The 24,447-nt window shown below is 32.9% G+C and overlaps 1 protein-coding gene across 1 annotated transcript; it reads left to right on the top strand.

The window, feature by feature from the left end:
- Positions 1–1,842: 1,842 nt before the first annotated feature.
- Positions 1,843–24,191, top strand: LOC149418083 (uncharacterized). Its single transcript, XM_089639313.1, has 4 exons — positions 1,843–1,943; positions 14,316–14,568; positions 20,844–21,131; positions 22,803–24,191. Exons 1-4 carry the CDS (start codon positions 1,923–1,925, stop codon positions 23,045–23,047), a joined length of 807 nt encoding a protein of 268 aa, XP_089495439.1. The 5' UTR covers positions 1,843–1,922; the 3' UTR covers positions 23,048–24,191.
- Positions 24,192–24,447: the final 256 nt, after the last annotated feature.

The following is a 24,447-nucleotide window of genomic DNA, read 5'->3' as shown; positions in this document are numbered from 1 at the left end:
TACATTTGAAGCTGTCATTTTTTGACATTTGACAAGTAGAAACTACGTCATTAGTAAAAATGGAACGATTCACGCTTCAACAACGCATTGAAATTATTAAAATTCACTTGAGTGAATCAAATGCAAATTATTTTGAGTGATCAGGCCCATTTCCACCTCGGTGGCTTCATCAACAAGCAAAATTGTCGCATTTGGGGCTCGGAAAAATCAAGAGTTATTGTTGAAAAGCCTTTATATCCTCAACGTGTGACTGTTTGGTGCGGTTTATGGTCCGGCGGAGTCATTGGACCTTACTTTTTCAAAAATGAGGCTGGAGCAACAGTTACGGTGAATGGATTGCGCTATCGAGAGATGATTAATGATTTTTTACTACCGAAATTGGATGGTATTGATCTGGACAACGTTTACTTTCAACAATACGGCGCTACATGCCACACAAACAACGAAACCATTGATCTTTTACGATTGAATATCAAAATAACACCTCTTATTGGAAAACCCTGTTTATTCCTTCTTTTCTTCAGGGTATGCCAAGATTTATATCCCTTGTGAACGGTACACTCCGGCTATAGGTAAGGTTAGGTTCAAATATTTTTAGGTGCCCTTCTTTTTCCTTAGAATATTCAAAGCTTTATAGCTTCTATGCATTGCATACTCCGGTTATAGGTTAGGTTAGATTTTCGCATATTGTCAGGAGTGACTCTTAACCTGCACATGACTCCATTATAAGCGTTAAAAAAGAAGAAGAAGATCATATGAAATGGAGATGTTTAAATACAATTAAAAGAGGGAGCGAGCTAATACTAAACGATTATAATTAATAGATAAGTAAGTAAGTAAATAAGTAGGTAAGCTAAAATATTTAATAAAACAAGACTTGTTTAAAATAAAAAAAATTCTCGATAGAAAAATTAGTAGCATTTAAAGAAACGCTGAATTTTTTCATACATATAACTTAATAAAAAACCAGAACCAAATGGTTTTTTAATAATTTTCGGAGCACACTTTGCGATTTCTTTCTATCGAGGGATAAATAATTACTATTAGTTCGAATAAAATTGCATTTTAAATTATTTTTGGCCGACTAACCTAACCTAACCTAACCTAACCTAACCTAACCCAACCTGGCCAATTGCCGATCGTGTAAGAACGAAATTTGTTTCGTATATTCATCCTATTTCAGAGAAATGTATATATATATATATATATATGTCCGCTTGTTTACCTATGTGATTGACAACAAAAGTTGAAAGAATACATTGCCAATGAAAACAAGTCTATTTGCAGCGTTTCAACTCGATCGTATGTCGAGAAGTGGGTTAACTTCCGCTTCCAAGATTTGAATTCATTCAATTCCGAAAAGTGAAATTCAAATACGTGAATTAAAAGAAAAAAACGTATATATTCAAGGGAAGTATGTATGGTATATACATTATGTTGGTAAAAATTGTGTGTGGGGTCACCAAAGGTTACACAAAGCGTGTATATTGAATTACTTCAGATTAGGTTAGGTTGAATCATTTTTAAATGCACTTTGGGATCCACTCCTGACTTAACCGAATGCACAAAGCTTGTACCTATAACTCCACCTGACGCACTTTCGTGGGCGAGACGAAAAAAAGAAAGTACAAAACGAAAATTGCGTCATTTCACATCCCATCACCGATCGCAGAGGTCTTACTCGGTTTTGTTATACAACAATTCAATTCAACTCCATTATAATTCATTCCAACTCCATTAAAAATTGGAAGTAGACGTGAGTCAATACAAATCCGGTGGCTGCGGCGGGTTCGATTACAAATCAAAATCATTCATTCTGATTAATGTTTGTGATACGCAGTGAACTCGTGTAATGCACCCTGTGATTGCGAGCCGCGAATTTTGTTTTGTGTTTAGTTAAATAAGTTGTTACAAAGTTAAAAATGGATCGCAGAGCCGTGTTGGTGAGTTGATTATTTTTATTTTTGAATGTTTTGTAAGGTTTTAAGGCAAAGCTTAACGTGAAATTTCTATTTTAGATTAATCTTTATTGCAAATCGGTTAAAATTATGAGTACCAAAATTATGCTTTGAATAAATGGATAATTTTCCCATCGTTTCGCTTGAGTAGAAATACAAGAAACTTGTTAATTACTTTTAAAAAACTATAAACGTAAATTACTAATAAATATATATTTGATTAGAAACTTGTGGACCCCGCAGTGCGTCGCTATTGCTAATCCATTTCTTGGGCGTCACCGACTTTTTCCACTATTCACTATGTTACTGTTACAAATCTACATCACATCGACCTAAATTAGTATTTCATTCCGGTGCAAAGATATGGCGTTAAGTATTCCTCAGGCTTCCCCGACTTTTTATATCATTCAAACCACTGTCCAAACACTCCTGGTAATAATAAGAACAATCTTTGAAATTTTTCAGCGATATCGGTCGACTACTTTTAGAGTTTTGCGAATGCAAACATACGCAGTCTTAATTTGTATAATATATTAAGAAGAAGGTGTATGAACGCATTTATTAAAACACTTAAAAAAATACAGGGTTTTCCAATAAGAGGTGTTATTTTAAATAGCCCATTATTTCCGTAGATGTTACTTTTAAAGCTGTCATTTTTTAACATTTGACATGTAGAAACTACGCCATTAATAAAAATGGAACGATACACGCATCAACAACGCATTCTAAGTTATTAAAATTCGCTTGAGTGAATCAAATGCAAATCATCTTGAGTGATGAGGCCCATTTCCACCTCGGTGGTTTCGTCAACAAACAAAATTGTCGCATCTGGGGCTCGGAAAACCCAAGAATTATTGTTAAAAAGCCTTTTTATCCTCAACGTGTGACTGTTTGGTGCGGTTTATGGTCCGGCGGAGTCATTGGACCTTACTTTTTCTAAAATGAGGCTGGAGCAACAGTTACCGTGAATGGATTGCGCTATAGAGGGATGATCAATGATTTTTTTTATGGCTGAAATTAGATGGTATTGATTTGGACAATGTTTGCTTTTAACAAGATGGCGTTACGTGCCACACAAACAACGAAACCATTGATCTTTTACGATTGAATATCAAAATAACACCTCTTATTGGAAAACCCTGTACATAATTATGGCTAAAATTATCTGTAACCCTTTCCCCATACGTGTGCCTATTACCTATATTCGTGGCGATAAAAGGCGCACTAAGAATGTACACATTTTTGGCTTGTTGCTTCCTCATTACGTTATTATTTAGCTTAATGTAACTGAATCGAAACAATGTACTGTGACAATGAATACTTCCATGCCTTAAAATAAAACTATTAGGGCAGTACCTACCTAGTTACGATTTAAAAAAATTATATATTTTATATAAGCAAGCATTCCCTGATTTTTTTTCAATGGTAATTTTGATACATCTATCGACGTTCCTTACGACAAATACTACTAACGACCAATTTTAGGTAGCAGCGTTTTAATAAGTTTTATAATTGATCAAGTTTAAATGGCGCCGTTACGTGATTTTATCAAGTTAACTCTTGGAGCGCCGACGCAAACTTTCGCCGTCCATCGTGAAAAATTGTTTGTTTTTTGCAAAATAGTTAATAGTTAGCTTAGTTTAATAATTGATTATTAAAAAATATATTGAAAAAAAGTATCTACTACGAGTAGTTTCTCCAGAATAACTCGGAAAAAACGTTTTTAATCATTTTGCTTCCCTATCCACATAAGGAAAATATGTATTTAAGGAATATTTAAATTGGTTATTCTGTGTTGTAGAATTTTCTAAATTACTTCTTACTTTACTATACTTCTCTATTTTCTAGAGTACTTTTAACCTTCTTATTCTCACATCCTTTCCTGTCTCACTCCCTTAGCCATATTCCTAGAGTATCCGTCCGGTAGTTGGGACTCCAGTTAATCCACACATAGAATGCTTTTTAAATTTAAATTTTACGTTCAGTCAGGAATTATGAAATAATTGCTTTTTCCTTAGAATTTCAGGCAGTACATCAACACATATAAAATAGTCCTTGACTTAATGTAACTCAGTTACGACCACACAACAAATCCTGCCAATTAACACAATATTACGCTGTGTTTAATTGCAAAACTTGTGCGTGAACTTTAGTTAGGTAAACATTGATATTTTCATTGAGTGTATGAAATATTGAATCTTCATAACTCCGTGTAACTTGGGAATAATAAATAATAAAATGTTTGATTAAAAAGTTTTGACACAGCGTAAATTAGATATTATATTTTTGTTACCAAATAAGCGTGAGACTTTTCTTATTGTATAGCTTATTATATATTCATGATAAGATTTCCTCTCTAGATCTTTTAACTATAAAGCAGATAACCTGTTTGTTTGTTTCTCAAGATCCACAAACTCTCAAACGGCGAACTAATGATATTCGCATAGACTTTTTCATAGTGCCTACAAAGCCGACCGGTCTTTTGGTTTTGACCGGTCGGTGGCCGAATTGACATCGCGCTTGGGTCTCACTCGGGCGTAGTGTGTTCAATTCCTCGGCTGGCTAAGTCCTCCATCACAACACAAGCAGCATTTTCAGCTTACTGTGGTGGTAGTAGGAGATTTTCAAATATTGTCAGGTTATTCGTAACCCGGGAATGCTTGTCTTTCTTTAAAAAAAAAAAAGGTCAATGCAAAATCAACTTGAAATGTTATTAACATCGAACACTTTGGAGTTTTCTGTAACCGGATAAATCATCGAAATGATAATTCACCACATCTTTAAAAAGTTATATAAAGTCATGGAAAGTGATGAAAAAAATAATTTATTAACTGGGTTATGTAGGTTAGGTTGGGTTAAAAAAAAATCATCGTTTCTAATGACTTTATATCACTTTTTAAAAGTGTGTTGAATTGTCACTGTGTTGAATTGTCCGTTGAACCGTTGTGAGGCTGAAGATAGGGGAGAGATGAAGGAGATGGGGAAGAGGAGGGTGAGTAAGTACCTGGCCATTTCGTCATTGTATATCATCAGGACAAATGCAGGTGCATGAACATGTGTTCGATATATTACGTATTTACTAAAAGTTTATCAGGGAACCGCCTGCAATCCCGTTGTTAACCGGATTAACAATAATTTGAAGAGATTTTTAATAGATTCGCAATAATCATTTTTCTGCGTGTACTCCAGAACGTGCCGCAAATGTGAAATATATTATTTTTAATGAATTAATTATGTAACATCACAAATTAATCAAATAAATTTTACTTATGAAGTCTAGAGTCCTACCCATCTACCAAGGAAGCCGAAAAATCGGAGGCCGTTAATAATAAAATGTCAAATTGTAATACAATCTTAGCAAGGTCACAAATATCAAAAAATACTTAATATGAGCGCATATTCATTAAAAAAATCCATATCAAATTGCAGTGCACATAAAATAAATGGAATCGAATCGGATACCTTCGATCTGACAACAAAATTTCAACTTTTTTGAATAATAAAAAATAACCATATCAGTATTGCCATGACGCCTCAAAGACCTTAACACCATTTAATTCAGATCTGTGTAGGTACCAACTCATATAACATGTAATTCTACTGCCCACTTTTTCCTCGAAATAGTTTATGGTTTATTTACTAATTTTATTTTACAAATTACTAATTAATTATACTTACATACAATATTTTCTCTTGCTGAAAGTGGCTCCTACAATACTTATATACTACATTTTATCTTGCTGAAAGTGGCTCCTACAATACTTATATACTACATTTTATCTTGCTGAAAGTGGCTCCTACAATACTTATATGCTACATTTTATCTGGCTGAAAGTGGCTCCTACAATACTTATATACTATATTTTATCTTGCTGAAAGTGACTCCTACAATACTTATATACTACATTTTATCTTGCTGAAAGTGGATCCTACAACACTTATTTACTATATTTTGTCTTGCTAAAGTTGCTCCTACAATACATCTTGAACCTACCAATTGGTACAAACTTTAAATTTTTGGAAGTATTGTATAGTAAACTCTTTTGAATATTCGCTTTGTTGTTTTTTGGAAGAGTGATTTCATTGCACGTCTTTGTGTTATCTCTGTGAATGTTCTTGTACTGAATTGAATATTATTTGAATACAAGTTGTGTATTATTTCATGCATAAATATCATCGCGTTCAAGGTCATTAGTAATTAGCCTATAAAGTCTATAGTTAGAAACAACAGAATTACTAACCAGCGCACACCCGTGAAAAATCACGGGATGTTATAATTGTAGGATTGATGTTAACTAAAAATCGTAGAATATCGATAGACCCACGAAAAATCATGAAAACCGAATTTACTGTCAAGATTAATCCTAATAAATTTAAACAAATGAAATACAGAATTAATATGGAATTAACTATTAAATTAATTTTCTCGTACAAAAATATATTATATTATTGTAGGTTGGTACTTTAAGTAGGTACCTGCTAAAAAAGTAGATTGGTACAAAATAAATATGTACAAAAGAAATCAGCTGAAGAAATATTGTAAGTAGGTTAGATTGGGTACTTTGTCAACTTATCGCTTTATTACAATCAGTTTCATTTCTGAAATTCAAAGCAAATCTGAGTTTTAGAATTCATTGAAACAGAGTTACAGACAGACACGTATTTGATGACGTGTAGTTACTGTAGATGGATAGTTAGGTAACCATGCACTAATAGTAAACTTTTCAGACCGTGTGCATATATATGTTTTTTTTAAAGTAATTTTAGTTTAGTTATAAAATTTTACATTTTATATCTAGTGAACATCTATTATAAAACAACTTTAAAATATTCTATTACCTAGGTACTAATATTTGGACTTCACAACATTGAGACATAACCTATAAAAGACTTCAAGAATTTTGGCTTCCTTAACATTTTGAAAACTTTATAATAAATATTGTTTTGTGTTGCCGATAAATTTGTCTTAGGAAGCCTAAAATCGTTCCAGCTTCTCGTAGGATAGCCATAGAGTCTACTATTAATACTTACACTTTTTAACGCATAATCTGGTAACATTTTATTCTTTAACTTATTTACAAATACTAGATTAGTATAGATCAAACGTTTTCACACAATTAGAATATTGAGTTAAAAACAATTTTTAGGTCACAATCTAGAGCGAATAAATATTAACCATTTTCATTTTCCAATTGCTGGTATAAATAGCTTGGCACCCTATTTTTTTAATTCAATTTCTGCTACTAGTTGAAGCGATAGACATTTTCACATTTTGAAAGACGATTTTTGTGTTTGTACTGGACTGAATTTTTTTTATTTCTTCATTGTTAATTTTTTTTAAATTAAAAAAAATCATAGATTTTTGGTATACATCGTAGGATTTGTAATTTTATGTGAAACACGCCCTCTGAGACCTAATGTTCTTTCAAACAAAAGTATCAATACTTACTGATACTAAATTATTGTAAAAAATATATATTCAATTAACTCTACCAATTGTCACCATGTATCAATTATGTTCTACCACATCTAGTTTTAATTCCCTCTGTGACCTAATGTTCTTTCAAACAAAAGTATCAATACTTACTCATACTAAATTATTGTAAAAAATATATATATATTTTTTTTATTTTTTATTATTTTAATATAGATCATAGTTACATTAAATCATACATATTTTGCAATATATCATATTTAGGTACATAGTTGGTCATGTATACCTTATCAGAAAAGAGGAGCTCTTGTGCCTGATAAGGGAGCCACGATTCTTACTTAGATTCAATGTTATGTGTAAAATATAAATATATATATATATATATATATATTCAATTAACTCTACCAATTGTCACCATGTATCAATTATACTCTACCACAGCCAGTTTTAGCCCTCTGAGACCTAATGTTCTTTCAAACAAAAGTATCAATACTCACTTTTACTAAATTATTGTAAAAAATATATATTCAATTAACTCTACCAATTGTCACCATGTATCAATTATGTTCTACCACAGCCAGTTTTAATTCAGGTATGAAAGGGTTAAGCTCACTGAATTAGTAATTAGCCAAATTATTAACATCACAACTAATAATCCAGCAACAGAACAAGTATTATAAGAACGAAACTATAAAGTGCGTCTCGGAGACGTCACGCTGTCTTGGCCAATACACAATGGCGAGGATTTTCCCACATTATTCATGTCGTGTCGGAAACAAACCTTTCAAAATAACGCCATTTGGTATTTCTTAAGACACACTTTGAATTCTAAATAGCTGATCGATACTGGGTGTCAATTCTACTGCATCGTCGATAAAGAAATAGTTTAAAATTAAATTTGTTCTTACAGCTGTGTGAATCAGGGACGAACCATTCATTTTAAGCTATTTTTTCATGGAGAAAACTTGCTGATAAGAAATATTGTTAATTTATTAAAAATCTGGTTAAATCATCAATTTTCCTGTTAAAAACGGGACTGGAGGCCTATAACGAATGATTTGTCAAATTTCATAAACTATCTATATAATACCAATATGTTATGAGGAAGTCGGAACATGTGTACAATACAAAATACAAAATTTGACGGCCGGCATAGTCCAGTGGTAACGCATTGGACTGCCATTCCGAAGGTCGCGGGTTCGAACCCGGCGTGCGCAAATAAATTTTATTTGATTAATTTGTGTTATTTCACAATTAATTAATTAAAATAATATATAGTATATTTGCGGTACGTTCCAGAGTGGAAGATACTACCAGTATCGCCCTGGTGTAAGACCACCATTCAGAATTGAAACGTTGCTCCAAATGGCTTTAGCCGTGTTTAGTGACTAGATCTGAATAGCCAGGTACTTCCCCACCTTCCTCTTTCCCTTCCCCACTTACCTTCAGCCTCACAACATCTCCCAATTGGGGATGCCATAGTCTCACTGGCTCCAGACGGGAGCAGTTGGGACTCTTGTGAGGTATTCACTATAAAAAAAATAAAAAAAACTGTGTTCTTAAAAATAATAAAATTTTCGCATATTGTCCATTATATTTATACAGACAAGGTAACGTGTTTAGATATATTCTGAATGACACGTATTTTAATGGTCATGCAGTCACATTTTTAACAGTATCTTGATTAAAAAGAGCCTTTCTCATTTTTCTCATTTAAAAGATGACACCACCTAAATGAACTAACTATCTAACTAACCATCACGCCGTTTCCCCGCACGGGTAGGCAGAGAGGACGGACCGCCAGATAACTCGGTCTTGGCACACACTCCTTACCTTATTCACATTCATGCACCGTCTCATTCGTACTCTTCTATTATTCTTCCTCTTGACATGGCCCGACTCAAGTATCTGATTCACTTAATCGTGCCATGTCTTCCTCCGGCGTCCCCGACTTTTGCCACCATTCTCCTTACACTCCTTTCTTCGCTCATTCGCTCTACATGCCCAAACCATCTAAGCGTCCCTTTCTTTATCTTACGCATTACGCTTATATCTCTTGCACTTTTTGCGGATCTCCAAATTTCTCACACGATCATGGTTTTACCACACATACGACTCAGGGATCTCATTTCTACAGCATTCAGTCTACTTTCATCCTTCCTCTGTCAGTTCCATGCCTCAGGATAGGTACCATCACTCCATTGTGGACAGCTAGCTTCGCTTTTTTGGACATTTTTTTTTGGCGCCAACCTCGTTCAGTCCTCCAATGTCTCTATCAGCCTTCCCATCTCTCGTAAACATACATCCTAAATACACAAACTCATCCATCTGCTCCAAGTATTCCGCATTCATAACTATATTGAACAATGTTTTCATACTCTCTCTTGCAAACACCATGACTTGAGACTTACTTACATTCATCATTATCTCATTCATCATACATACTTCGTTCATCCTAATCTGTGGATTATAATTAACATAAGGCACTACCAAGTGAAGTCAATACTCGTAGTTGGAATAACAGAAGAGTATGAAAAGATGTATCTATGTCAATTAACAGACAAAAAAAACACTTTATAATTAATATATTATTTTTAATTAATAAATTCAAAATAGTTAGTAAGAACCGCATGAAGCAATATAAAATGTAAAAGTGTGCAAGTTATAATTTGTGAACATAACTGTAAAAAAAAAAAATATATTTTACACTAATGTTTATTATTTACTTCTCTAAATTATAATGTTAGTAATTTTTTTTTTCAATTAACAGCTTAAATTTCTTAGTAGAATTAGGTTTCTGGTCCTTATGAACAGTTTATAGCTATATGTATTAATTGACTAATAACAAAGGGAGCAGTGCACTTGGGTATTACTCACGTTGTACATTTCAGTAACTGTGTAATAATTCATGTCAGACGAACGCAATATTTATTGCAAATGTTTTGTCGATTTGTAAGTGTTCCGCATTGGAAGTTCCTCTCGTAAATGGAATGAGAGGATGAATCAATATTACGTAATTAATGTTAAGTGGGGAAATAACTAGATTAAAGAATTTACAAACTTATTTTACGGCTTATCCATAGACAACCAAATCAATAGACTTGCAATAACTTGAAATCTAGGTATCACCAGGAGGGTTCAAGAATGCTTTGAATAAACTATAAATCAGTCGTACATTTACCACGGAAGAGCGCACATTGAAATAACCAGACCCTGCGCAGAAAAGTAAAGATCGCTATAGTAAGACAAATGTCTGCGTAGTCTATTGTGGGACTTTTCTTTGCAGGATCTGGATATTCGTTTTTAAACGAACCGACTAGCGTTCCGACGCTGAAATTGAGTGAGATGGGTAAATCATAACAATTTTTTAAAAGTATATAACTTAATAGTGCAACAAAATATTACATTTTTGAAACTAGCTCGAACTTTTATTTATCAGATTTGGGATTTGCTGTTAGTTTTTTTACGCAACCGAAAATTCCTACCATTCTAAAAAGGTCTAAAAAATCGTAAAATTTTATTTTCGAGGACCAAATGGTGATATTACAGCACAAGTTGTCTGCATACTGTCAGATTAATTTACTAACAAATCATAGAATGGTGATACTACAGTACAAGTTGTCTGCATACTGTCAGATTAATTTACTAACAAATTACAGAATTGTGATACTACAGTGCAAGTTGTCTGAATACTGTTAGATTAATTTACTAACAAATCACAGAATTGTGATAGGTACTACAGTGCAAGTTGTCTGCCCACTGTCAAATTAATTTACTAGCAAATCACATAATGGTGATACTACAGTGCAAGTTGTCTGCATACTGTCAGATTAATTTACTAACAAATCACATAATGGTGATACTACAGTGCAAGTTGTCTGCATACTGTCAGATTAATTTACTAACAAATCACATAATGGTGATACTACAGTGCAAGTTGTCTGCATACTGTCAGATTAATTGACTAACAAATCACATAATGGTGATACTACAGTGCAAGTTGTCTGCATACTGTCAGATTAATTTACTAACAAATCACAGAATGGTGATACTACAGTGCAAGTAGTCTGCATATTGTCAGATTAATTTACTAACAAATCACAGAATGCTGATACCACAGTGCAAGTTGTCTGCATACTGTCAGATTAATTTACTAACAAATCATAGAAAGAGGGACGGTTGCTTCGTTTCCCGCGCAACTAGTAACTTTTTTTTCTCTTTCCCGCTTAGCCGATCTATTAATTTTAATACCTATGGCGTTATCGAAGAAAATCCTTTTGTTGTACGATTATTGATTGCGTTATAATGTTTATGAGCAAAATTTTTAATTAAAATCAGTATCGTTGCATTACTAGTTATAATCTTAAACAGCTTGCAATAGACTACACTGTCAATATTGTAACTAATCATTAGCAATGTACTTACATATAATAATTGCACTATTTCGTCAACTGTAGCGTTCTCCTTTAGCGGCGTGATGGACTCATTTTCAGATTTGCAATATTCAAATTAGTTACTTTGTTGATATGTGTATGACGTCTTGTTTGTACGTGCTTATTTCGATTATTTATTAACATTTTACAAGAAAGTCAATTCGATCACATTTTTTTTCCAAATATCTAACTACAGGGTTTTCCAATAAGAGGTGTTATTTTGAATAACCCGCTATTTCAATAGATGTTACTTTTGAAGCTATCATTTTTTTATATTTGACAAGTACAAACTACGCCATTAATAAAAATGGAACAATACACGCTTCAACAACGCACTGAAATCATTAAAATTCACTTGAGTGAATCAAATTCAAATCATCTTGAGTGATGAGGCCAATTTCCACTTCGGTGGCTTCGTCAACAAGCAAAATTGTCGCATCTGGGGCTTGGAAACGCCATGATTTTTTATTGAAAAGCCTCTCTATCCTCAACGTGTGACTGTTTGGTGCGGTTTATGGTCCGGCGGAGTCATTGGACCTTACTTTTTTGAAAATGAGGCTGGAGCAACAGTTACGGTGAATGGATTGCGCTATCGAGAGATGATTAACGATTTTTTTATGGCCGAAATTGAATGGTATTGATCTAGACAATGTTTACATTTATCAAGTAACGAAACCATTGATCTTTTACGATTGAATATCAAAATAACACCTCTCATTGGAAAATCCTGTAGGTACATTAAAAAGGGGCCGCGGTACTCAAACCCGCCTCTCAAATTGAAATAAATAAATATTTTACTAAATCAATAGTTCCGTCCACACGACATTCGCACAACGCACTGAGCCTCTCCCAACTATCAAGTAAGTTAATAAATACTTGAACATTGATAGGAAGGCCTGAACACACTGTTATAGTCACAATTGATTGTATACACATATATTGCCGTTTCGACTACTAAATTATTTATTCGCTAAATGGGAGCAGTTCAGTTCGCTAACTAGGCATTGTTTGGACCGTACCAAATGAATTAGAAAACTTTGTTACCTCAAGTTATTGAAAAAAAAGTAAATTAAACTTCTCCCATTAACTTTTGAACTTATCATTGAAGTAAAAACGTGAAAGTTAGCTAAGGTAAAAAAAGTGTTACATTAGTAACATACCGTTACATGACAAATGATGTAGGTAATAATATTACGTATTTTGTACCTTGGTCAGTTGTTAACTTTCATAAAATTTGGTAAGGATCTCAGGTTTCGTCCTTAACCAAGCATTCAAAACATTTCGCACGCCTGAAATATGTATGGTGACTGAATTTAAAATACTGCCAAGAATCGCTTTCTAAGTTTATACTGACATCTTATTAATTATTATCTTTGTAATGGATTTGTGTAATGGATGAGTATTGTTTTCGGTGAAGTCATTATGACATGAGATTGTTGAATTAATTGTTGCACAGTAATGCACAGCACGAATGACGATTAACTTAAAAGTAATGTATCCTTATTTATTGTTGCAACAACTGTTGTATGGATCAACTACTCGGTATTACACCATGGATGCATTATATTATAATTAAGTCATAATTTCCGAATCACTGGTGGCTGGTGAGTTTTATCGCGTTTCTTCGAGTTTTATTAAAATTCCACTTTTCAATGCAATTCTTCACTGTTGCTTAAAACTAAAACAGTGGATAATTTTTAGAATTTTATTGAACCATAAAAATAAGTAGGTGATTGGAACCTATAGGCTAATGAATACTTAAATTATTGCCTTCTGAAATTTTTAAAAACACAGGAGGCCCCAAGGAAAATAATTTCCCTAGGAACTAGTGCCACCGCCACTAGTTTCTCGGATCATCTTTCATTGAAATACCGGTATAACAAAGAAAGCATTCCTACTTAAGAGGAAGCTACTAGCCAAAAATGTGTATATTCTTGGTATACCTTATATTGTAGGTAATGGGCATTAAAATCGCTTGACAAACGGAGTCTAGAAACGTTCGATTTCAAGCACAAAACTGTTTTTTATTTATTTTGCAAATAATTTTATAACAAAGCAAAAAGTTAATCAAATGAAACTGTCACAGATAATCTTAGATATAATACTGTATTTTATTGTAAGTTGTTTCCTTTAAGCGTTCATACATTTGTATTGAAAAAATATATTTTTTAGTGGTTTACATTTATATTTTTTATTGATTAATTTATTTTTTATTTGTATTTTACTCAAACGAAACCATAGGAAAACCTTCAATTTATTTAAACGCATATTTTTGGTATTCATAATGTACACCAATTCGTTATTAATATTAATCAAAATAGTGATTTAGCATTAAGATTCGCCTTAACGCCTGTTCTCTAAAGATTACAATTCGTTTGTTAAGTTAGGAGAATCTATCAAACGGTCTGCCCATTTCTACACATTTGAGCGAGAAAAACATAATAATGTCAAGTAAATAATGTCATAAAATATTACTTTTGTATTTTTCAGGTTACCCTCCTTTTCATTCTCCAATCATCATGTCTCGCCGCCCGAGCGCGCCCCTGTCGTAGCCTTAGCAAGGGGGCCCCCCAGGGGCGCACCTTCGGCCTGCTGCTCGGGCAGTGGGGCCAGAACGCACCAGGCTGGGGCAACGCCGGTGCCTGGGGGCAGGACGCGGATTGCACCCCCTCTACCGCCGACGTGCCCAAACCATCGCCGGGAGAGGATTATGTCGATCCTGTTTATAGCGAGGAGGTTGATGGTATGAAAGCACACTTATTAAATTATAACTTTGTGTTTTTTTATAGGCTGCAAGCTTAATTGGCAAAATTTTTAATATTTGCGGAATTAAAAATAATTATATCCCTGTATAAAATGGTGGAAATAAGGTTTTTTAATGTGATTTAAGATTTTCACGGCCAAAAGTATTTTTGATATTTTGTTATCATCAGGGCACATTTGACCTGATGATGGACACTGTAAAGTTGTCCGAAACGTTGGCTAAAGAAGAAGTTAGCGCAACACGGCATAACACCCCAAAAACAAATAACAAAAAAAAAACAAAAAAAGGTTTTTTAATATTAATATATAAAAATCACGTGTCAACGTATTCCTTCTCGCTAATCTCCGAAACAGCCTAACCGATTTTAATGAATTTTTTTAATGTGTATGGTTGGTTTTAGTTTAAAATATAGGATAGTTTTTTGGACTCGGTAGGTGGCGCTGTTATTGCTACAAAAAAAAACAAAATTATTGATCTTTTTTCAAATTTCTCATCCAAAAATGCATACAACCACAAATTTTAACTTCCCTACATGGAAGGTGGTCTGTGGCAGGACAACGTCTGTCCAGCCCACTTGTATTACTATGAAGAAGCATTGTTTATTTTGCATCATATTACAAATCTTGATTATTTTGTCAATAAAGTTACATTTTATAGTTTGATGGTTTCAGCAAATTTAAAAAAAAATAGTTTCAAAGTCTTTACAAATCATCCAAAACACATGGATTTTTTTGCAATATTTTATATTTTATGTGAAAAATGCTGAACGATTTCAATCCACAAAATGTTCTTTATTTGAAATTTTGGTTTGAGTGTCTAAAGTAAGTGAAAATATTCAAATTTTTCAAATTGGGAGTTGGGTGATTTCTGCATAACACGGTCCAAATAGTAATGGTATAAACGAATTTGACAATGTAAAAATATATTAATTTTCTCACATGTGGAAAATCAGATAAGAATTTTAAATTTTGTATATTTGCTTCTTATCGTGTGAAATATTCTCTCAAAATCGTCCTGGTGATGGAATAATAACTAAAAATCAAAAAGTTGTTGCATTAAATAGTTTAAGCTGTATTTAGTGACCAAATCAATTTTATATATTCTATCAACTTTTAGTGGCAATCAAACATACACATGCATTCGTCAGAAAATGAAAGTTTGTAGAGTTTCAAGCAAAAAAGGCATTTGAAAATAGATGTATTATAATTTTTTTAAACTTTGTTTTTTCGGGTTGATTCTTTTTTATCTGTACACAGAATTCTGTAACAAAAGCCATTATAACGATATAAATCATGGATTTTTATGGGATAATCTGCGATTACCAATAATTACGATGCATCGAATCACATTTATCGCCAATATATAATATTATAGTCACTGATTGACTTTCTTCGTGTAGCGATGCGTTAATTATAAATACGTTTACTACCTGCTTAAAAATAAATGATCAAAATGTTTTTTCATCAGACTTTGTACTGAATTTTACCTTCTCTTGCATGTCGTCATCTTCACTTTCGATTTGTTAATTATCTCTTCTTCTGCGCCTTTTTTTCTCTGTATGTTTTCTTACCTTGATCGACTGTCAAGGTGATGGGCGCATTACGATTTACTATACACCAGACCAGTAACAGAATAAAGAAATATGTACATTGTGAAACAACCTTGCTTTGCAGATGGATAATTCTGTACTGGCTTTAGTTCGTCATATTATTACATTCAATAACACAAGTCATTAGATTGACAAAGGATTACGAAAGCTGCAATGGTGTGTTTGTAATAAAAAAATCAAGTGTGATCAATTTTTGTGTCCATATAAAGTGAAGTGACAAATGAAAGGATTGTATTAACAATGAATGAAAACCCGAATGAAGCGTTATTAGTGATAATTTTCACCGCAAGGAAAGTAGTTTATGTCATTGTAAAATGTTTTATGAAAAGCGATGCATGGGGAATACAATGAATTGAATATGATTAGGTGGTGATGGCAAGAACTTATTCAACGACGGCCTCAATGGTCGAAAGATTACGATCCTTGGCCAGTAATCCGGAGGTCATGGGTGAATGGGATTAATTTTTACTATTTAACAATTCATTCATAAAAAAGATAATGTATTGCGGCACGTTCCAGAACGGTAGATACTTTCAGTATCGTCCTGTTGAAAGATAAGATCATTCAGAATATAAACGTTCCTTTAAATGACTTTAGCTGTGATTGGTGACCAGACCTGAAAAGCTAGATACTTCCCCACATTCCTCTTCCTATATCCTTCGACTATCCACTGCCTTCAGCCTCACAAAATACCCAAATTATTAGGGGTGCCACACTCTCAGACCGTTGGGAGTCGTGCGGTAGGTACCTACTCACATAATTACTTTTTAAACTCGTGATTTTGAGAGGTCATTCATGAAAGGGCCAGGAAAAAATATTAAAGTACCAAAATTTCTCAAATTCTCTTACTATTATCAATTTATAGAGGTCGTCTCAGTTTTTAAAACTTATGAGGTTTTTATATTAATAAAATAATATTTTTTATGCGCTCTTGTTTCGTATATTCTCATCATTTTAGACTCTGTACATTATCTGACCTAGAAGCTACATACAAAATATAATTATATGACGGTACTTTTCAAATATATTAATTTATTTAGGCGCTCATTCAGCTATTACGTACACAGAAAGAAAAAGAATAATTACCATACAATTAGTGCGAGCTGCAACTACATGAAATGGAACATGGAATTCTCCTCATTTTTGTTTTTAAGGATGTGCTGAGTGTTTATTAACACGGGTCAGATGTTTCGCCTTTAGGAGGCCATCCTATTTACACTTTTCATGTTCTTTATCCTTGCTAGAGGACAGATTTCCAATAACCCGCCCATTAAACAATAACCTTCGAATAATGGATATCGTCGAATCATATTAATCTAGACCAAACAAAGGATTGTTTTTGTTTGTCAATGTTATAAAAAAATATTCATGGAAACATAAGATATACATCAGAAACCTTGGTCTATAAGCATCAAAATGAACTCAATAATTCTAATTTATGTGACACAATAATGTTTTTTAAAACTGTCTCTGAAAAATCCGAGGATCTTTAGAAGGTCACTGCTGTTTTCCAAAACACCTCATTCTATGAGGTCAAGTCAAGTTCTGTCGAATTAATTAAATCTATCCACAAAAATTATTTCATTATTTTTCTGCCATCGTTCTAAAAAGGCTTGTGAATTCTAGCATTACTGACATGTATTTTTTTAAATTTCGACTGATAAGACTAATAATGTATTTTATTCAAATAATACCAAATTAATGCAAACACACGTCAGTTTATTGGTCCTTGCACGTTTAATGTTCTACCAAAAAACATACAAATGACTATTAAAATATATACCATGCAAAAAAATTAAAATTATGGGTGAATGATTTAGATGTTAAATCAGTATTCCTATAAATTCTTTGCAAATTTTCATGTTTCATTTTTTCCACGCTATTGTCGTGACTTTAAAATTTACATTATAACTTGCTTGATGTTGTATTTTTTATTTAAATCTGTTTCTATTCTTATTTAATAAGTATTTCTTTCTTATATAACCCACACACAGACAGTGCCTTAGGTTCCCTTTAATTGCCTTTGTTTCTTTTCTAAAAATGTATGCACTTGCGATGTAAAATTATTGGGATAAAATATAGAAAAATGTATTTTATTAAACTTTAGCAAACTTTCCATAAAGATTTGTCAATAGCTTATTAACTACCGTCTACTTTATTTGAATATTTGAAAATGTTCCATAAAGATTTGTGAATACCTTAATAATTACCGTCTACTTTATTTGAATATTTGAAAACGTTCCAAAAATACTTGTGAATTCATTCAATCAGCAATACATGAATCTTCTTTATTTGAATTTAGGCAAAAGTTCCATATGTACTTATGAATTCATACATTATTCAGCATTATCTGCTTCTTCTGTCTTATTTATTTGAATTTAAGAAAGCATTCCATAAAAACTTGTGAATTCATTAAGTACGAGCTACACGTGCACACAGGTACTTAATTTGAATTAAATTCGTGGCGATGCTTAATAATAATGACGTGAGTGAAGTAGGTATTTATAAGATATAAGTAACAACATCTTTCACCGTCCACATTCTCTCTATAAACCAAACGAAACATGTCATACCTTTTTTATTAAACAATCACACATAACAACGTACAGCGGGTACCTAACTAAAGTGTCGTATTTTACAAATTCGGCACAAGTTTATGTCATTACATTATTATGCAATTTGTATTATCGAATCGATAGTCATCAATCTATCTGGGTCATGCGGGTGATGGCTCCCACACAACTGGTTTGAGTCCAAATTATCCAACAGACTGGCACGGATAAGCTAATAGGCATACACCGACGCATCACCTAATTGGACAGTGCGACAAACTACTCTCTTTCCTTGCGTTCACTTTCCTTGAAAGTCCACGGTCCGGCTCGGAGGACCAAAGTTTATTATTTGCATAATGTAATAACTTCTTGCTTATTATATTTTGTGTGGTTGTAATACTATTATAATATTATTTGAATTATAAATAATTTGACAGAATCTAGGTAATATTTATTAGAAAAGTTAGATTTTAAAATATGGTCAATCGGCTGACAGTTCCTTTGTTACCTTTCTTTCTAGCTCTCTAGCTCTATGCTCCGGACAGAACAAAGTAATTAAATAAATTTATTGTTGAAGAAAGAGTTTTTATATTTTAATATTTTTGATTAGTTTCACCGAACACGAAAATATAAAACTTTGGAAACACATACACGTCCACAACATACTTTTTTAGTCATTGTAATTAATCAGATTCCTACCTAATTATCATTAATAAACATTATGTAATTCACGGTTAGAGAGTTGATCTTCAATTTTCGACTCTTTTGTAAAAAAATGTTAAACTCGCAGAGCGGATCAATTAGAAATAATTCACACGTTAAATTGTTTATTGCGTAACTACGGTTTCTTCTTCGATCATTATGTCATTTTTTATGTTTTTTTTTTGCTGTTGTTAGGTATTATTTGTAATGGTTGTGCCTAGGTACCTACCTCTCAAATAATTACCCTCATATTTCGGCTTGTTGGGCTTTCTCTTTAGTTTATCCAACGTCGTAATTTACATTTAAATGATACATATTGCATGGTCCTACCGCTGAGGAACCCATCGTGAACATTTTTATTCACATATGCGTCGTCATGAGAAATATGTGTGGTTACAACCGAACATATAACGGAATTTAAAGAGTTGGAGAAAAAAAACTTGTGCGCCTTTTTTTTGACAGATGAACGAATGATAACAAATTATTATAAGCATTAATTACTCGCCTGAAATATCCGTACAAATTGAAAATATCTCCCGAGTAAAAATAAATGCCGCCGACGGGAATTGAACCCGCAACTTCTGATGTCCGGTCAGGTGCTTTGGACCACTGAGCTACGTCATCTTTTTCCCAACCCGCCAAATAATTCAATATGTTCAAGTACTTCAATCGACAATCACTGCTTATTATATTTTTGTTTTCACCTGTAAACAACCAAATTTATTTTTGTAGGAAAGGCTTTGTTAGTGCTGAATTTGTTGGTGAAATATTTTGACTTGTCAAATATTGTGTTTTTTTAATAATAAATTAATGTTTATAAGACAAGGTTTTTATGATAACAAATTATTATAAGCATTAATTTCTCGCCTGAAATATCGATACAAATTGAAATTATCTCCCGAACGAATATTTCAAAGCTCTACAGATCTGGTCGAAATTACCTTGTGAGAAAAATAAAATGTCCTGGATATTCCATACAGAAAAGATTGAATAAATTCCATGACTTCAGAGCCAACCGTATGCATGATCGTGCTACATAATCTAATTTTTTATAATGATATAGATAATAATTGGCAGATATTTTTCTTAAATTACTCGAATGACATAATATCCACAAAGCATTATTCTAACCTCCAAACAACATTTAAACTTTTCTACACTCTATTGTTTACTTGTCGCTTTCCCGCCTAAACTACGCTTTCCCTCTAATAATACATAACTCACTTTTAAATCGAACAAATTCCAATTTTTATAAAAACATAAACAATATGTAGGTACCGTACCTACCGCAAATTCCACCCTTCTAGAGTATAAAACAGATTTTCGCTTCATATTTAAGATTATTTATTACTATTATTATCCATTTAATCTACCTATTTTTCTTTTACTAGATTATCAAGATAGCGAACGTCCGCCAAACCGACCCCGCCCCACCCCTTCTTCGGGTTCCAACAACAATAACTTCGGGGGCATATTCAACTGGATTCAAAACGGCATTATAACCCAGGACAAGTGGCCTCAAAAGCCAAACCAGCCCCCCAGACCCCCACAGAGCGAGAGCTTCAACGGGTCTCCGAGCAACTGGTTCTCTGGGTGGTTTAATCAAGGTTCTTACCCCACCAGGCCTCCGAGGCCTCAAAGACCTCCTCCCCCGTGGAACGGCAACCGCCCCGGTGACAGTAAGAAACATTCTTATCGACATTAAAGCCCGAAATAGGTAAACAAATCAAATACCTCGCCTGGTGAGCTTACTAAATGGTAGCCTAACATACAGTGTCGGATTCAGCACAAGGCAGAGTAGATTATTTGCCTATGGCGCTCTTTTTAATACCCCCGCAAGAACAAATTTAAAAAAAATACAATAAATCTTTCAGAAAATATTTATTATTTAGACACACTATCATTAACAAAGTATTACTTCGTTTAAACTAAAATACTGTAATAACAAAGTATTAAAATACCAGAACTGGAAGATAATGCATTTAAATAGCAATTTCGTTCAAATTTGTGGGAATAATTTTCCGTCTAGTTTGCGGCCATGTTGAATGTTCATGGAACATTCAACATGGCCGATCTACTATCAATGTGACATTTGACGGTAGGTACATTGCCAACTAGAACGAAAAGCTGAAAATAATTCAAATAATGGATTGTTTGCTATTTGAATACATTATTTTTCTTTTCCGGACATTGTAATTGTATTTCTTACAATAATTAAGTTGAAACGAAGTATTGTTTTTGGTAATTATACGTATTGAGAGTGTGTCTAAATAGTAAATGTTAACGAATCTTTATTTATGTTCCCAGCAGCTTAACAAAAATATATCAACTTACGGTACAATTATTATTCAGTATAATCTAGCTGTCCCTAAATTACGTACAAGTTAAGTACAAGTACAACATAAGTACAAGTTAAGATATGACTCCCATTAATTTTTAAAGATAATAAAGTTTAGAAATAGATTGTTTAATTAAATACTTGATTTGAACTTTATCGGTATTGGATATGAACGGGGACCGAACCTGTTGAAAGTTTCCTGGGAAACATTTAATCAAAATACATTTAAAGTTGAATTGACAAAAAATTAGCCTGTAGCATATTTAAGTTTAGACTTACTGAATTCGATACATCGTTTGTGTGAAATCAATATTATTAAAATCCCTGTAATATTTTCCATAATGTTATCAGAATACGAAATAGTTTTAGAGGGGGCCCAGCTGCTTAATCCGGCACTGCTAATATAGTACCTACCTGTCTAATTATTTGATCCCGACTTCTGCCTGAGGTAGGATCTAACTAAGCTTCGCTTTTTTAGCTGTTAGTGTAACAATATTGTAAGAATCTTAACTGCATGATAGAATTAGTACCATTTTCATTGACTATTACAATTCATACACGATTCTAATGAGAACTAATTTAAATCTAGGTAACCTAAACAACTTTGAGCAACGGCTCTGGAATCGAACCACATAAAGAGGGTTGTTAAAAATAGCGATTATGACCTCGTACATCAGTATTTTTTGTAATGGTATCCCTTGCCAGGAGCAACCTGTCAGAAGTAAATTATATCTCTCATAACGAGGATAAGGACTGACTGATATACAGGGCCTATATGTACTTTCCCCATAATTAGTAACCCACTTTTGTTTACATAATCATGGTTCTATTTTTTCGACCATAATATTATTATTGTTTACCTAAAACTTGGAATGATAAATTGATACACAATGTTTTTTTTCAGCATATAATTTATAATGAGTGATAGGTACTAATAAGATTATCATGTGAATTATTATTTTACTTAAGATTTGAATCGAAGATATAAAATAGATTATTTTTCGTATTTCAGACAGCATAAAACCCGTATATGAACACATCGACGAGGAGCAGCCGAATGAGTCCTGGAAGCCCGGCGGGGCCGTCGGGGGCCCCAACAATGATATTATCGGAGTCCAACAAGATCTCAGCAACTGGTCAAAACCCCCCACGCCGCGCCCCACAAGGCCCTCTGTGCCGGGATACCCCAATGAGGAGAGAAATAGAGACACTGGGGTCCTGGGTTCTTTTATAGATATGCTGTTCAAAAGTCGGTGAAAAAGAGTTTATAAATGTGAAAAACTCCGTGAAATGTTCTATTCTTAAGCAATGTTGCTCAATGCGGAAATACAGACTTTTTATTAGTGTTTACCATACTTAAAACTTAAGCAACTTTTTTTTAAAGTTTCTTATTCATTTTTTGTTTATTTCATACATTTTATTTATTTAGTTGTCTAGCCACGCCAGCAATTTTGGACATATTATGAAAAAATTGACAAACGTTTTTAGCGATCCCTCGTCATAATGTGTCAAATTTATAAAACCTAAAAATATGGGATAAATGGCGAAATCTAGATGGTTTTAAACCGCAGTAAGCAGTTCATATGTTTCCATATTAATATTTTGAGGAATGATATTAAGCCCCCGCATTCCCGATTTGTACCGATTTACAACAAGTTTCTAATTTTTAAGTTTTAAAAAATATATTTTACTTTTGAAGATAATATTTGTACATTTGTCATGCCGAAACATTAATTATTTGAAATTCCCTCGATAGAAAAAAAATCACAAAGTAAGCTCCGAAAATTATTTAAAAAAATTGTTCTGTTATTTAATATGTTACACGTATGAAAATCAGTGTATCTTTAAATTAAACTGAAGAATTTGTCGAGAGATTTTTTTCTCTACTTCTTAATTGTTTTCGTTTTTTTTAATATTAGCGCACTCCCTTTAACATTCTTATTTACATATCTCCTTTCAAACCATCTTTGAACGCTTACTACGGGGCCTTAATTCAATAATATGGTAAATGTATACATGCATATACAACCAATCGCTCGAGTGGCTAGCATCAAATGTATCCTAATCAATTATCAACACAAATAACCCACTCACTTTATCAATAAAACTATCTACGGACGACCGGCGTGAAAACGTTAAAACATCGTATAATCTTCCGAATATAAAGTGTTTTTTAATAGTCTCTCATTGCATAATGTATTTTGAATATTCCTGTAGTTAGGTATTATGATTTGTTGAAAACTTATTTAATATTTATTTTTTTGTTTAAAGTGGTTTTGTGTTTATATACACCTGACAAAAGTGATCAAATATTAATTATACTAATGGTAATGACATAACCTATGATGAAATATTTTCAAATAGGTGGGTAAGCCGAACATTTTTTTCGTCTATGTATTAATTTGTCGGGTCCTATAAAAATAACCTTCATAAAATAATTTAAAAATATAATGTTACAAAAATATAGTTTAATCATGATTACGATAAAAAAAATGCATTTTGTTTTTATTTAGTATTAAACTTTTACTCTTTTATAATGTTCTTGTCGATTTGAAACAAGTTGAATAACAAGCTGACATGAATATTGCGAAGCAAAACGCTATTTCTAACATTTCAGACTCAACATACCCCGATATTCCCAAAGATGAGATTTTTCA

The sequence above is a fragment of the Hesperophylax consimilis genome, chromosome 14 (genome assembly GCF_061612785.1).
Source record: "Hesperophylax consimilis isolate HC1 chromosome 14, BYU_Hcon_1.0, whole genome shotgun sequence".
Lineage (NCBI taxonomy): Eukaryota > Metazoa > Arthropoda > Insecta > Trichoptera > Limnephilidae > Hesperophylax > Hesperophylax consimilis.
This window is presented reverse-complemented; position numbering and strand designations above follow the sequence as displayed.

Bases quoted from the DNA above. Each gene is read 5' to 3' on its own strand.
- LOC149418083 (XM_089639313.1), top strand. From the start codon at position 1,923: ATGGATCGCAGAGCCGTGTTG. The intron at 1,944-14,315 runs GTGAGTTGATTA...TGTATTTTTCAG, and splicing joins TGGATCGCAGAGCCGTGTTG to GTTACCCTCCTTTTCATTCT. The intron at 21,132-22,802 runs GTAAGAAACATT...TTCGTATTTCAG, and splicing joins CGGCAACCGCCCCGGTGACA to ACAGCATAAAACCCGTATAT.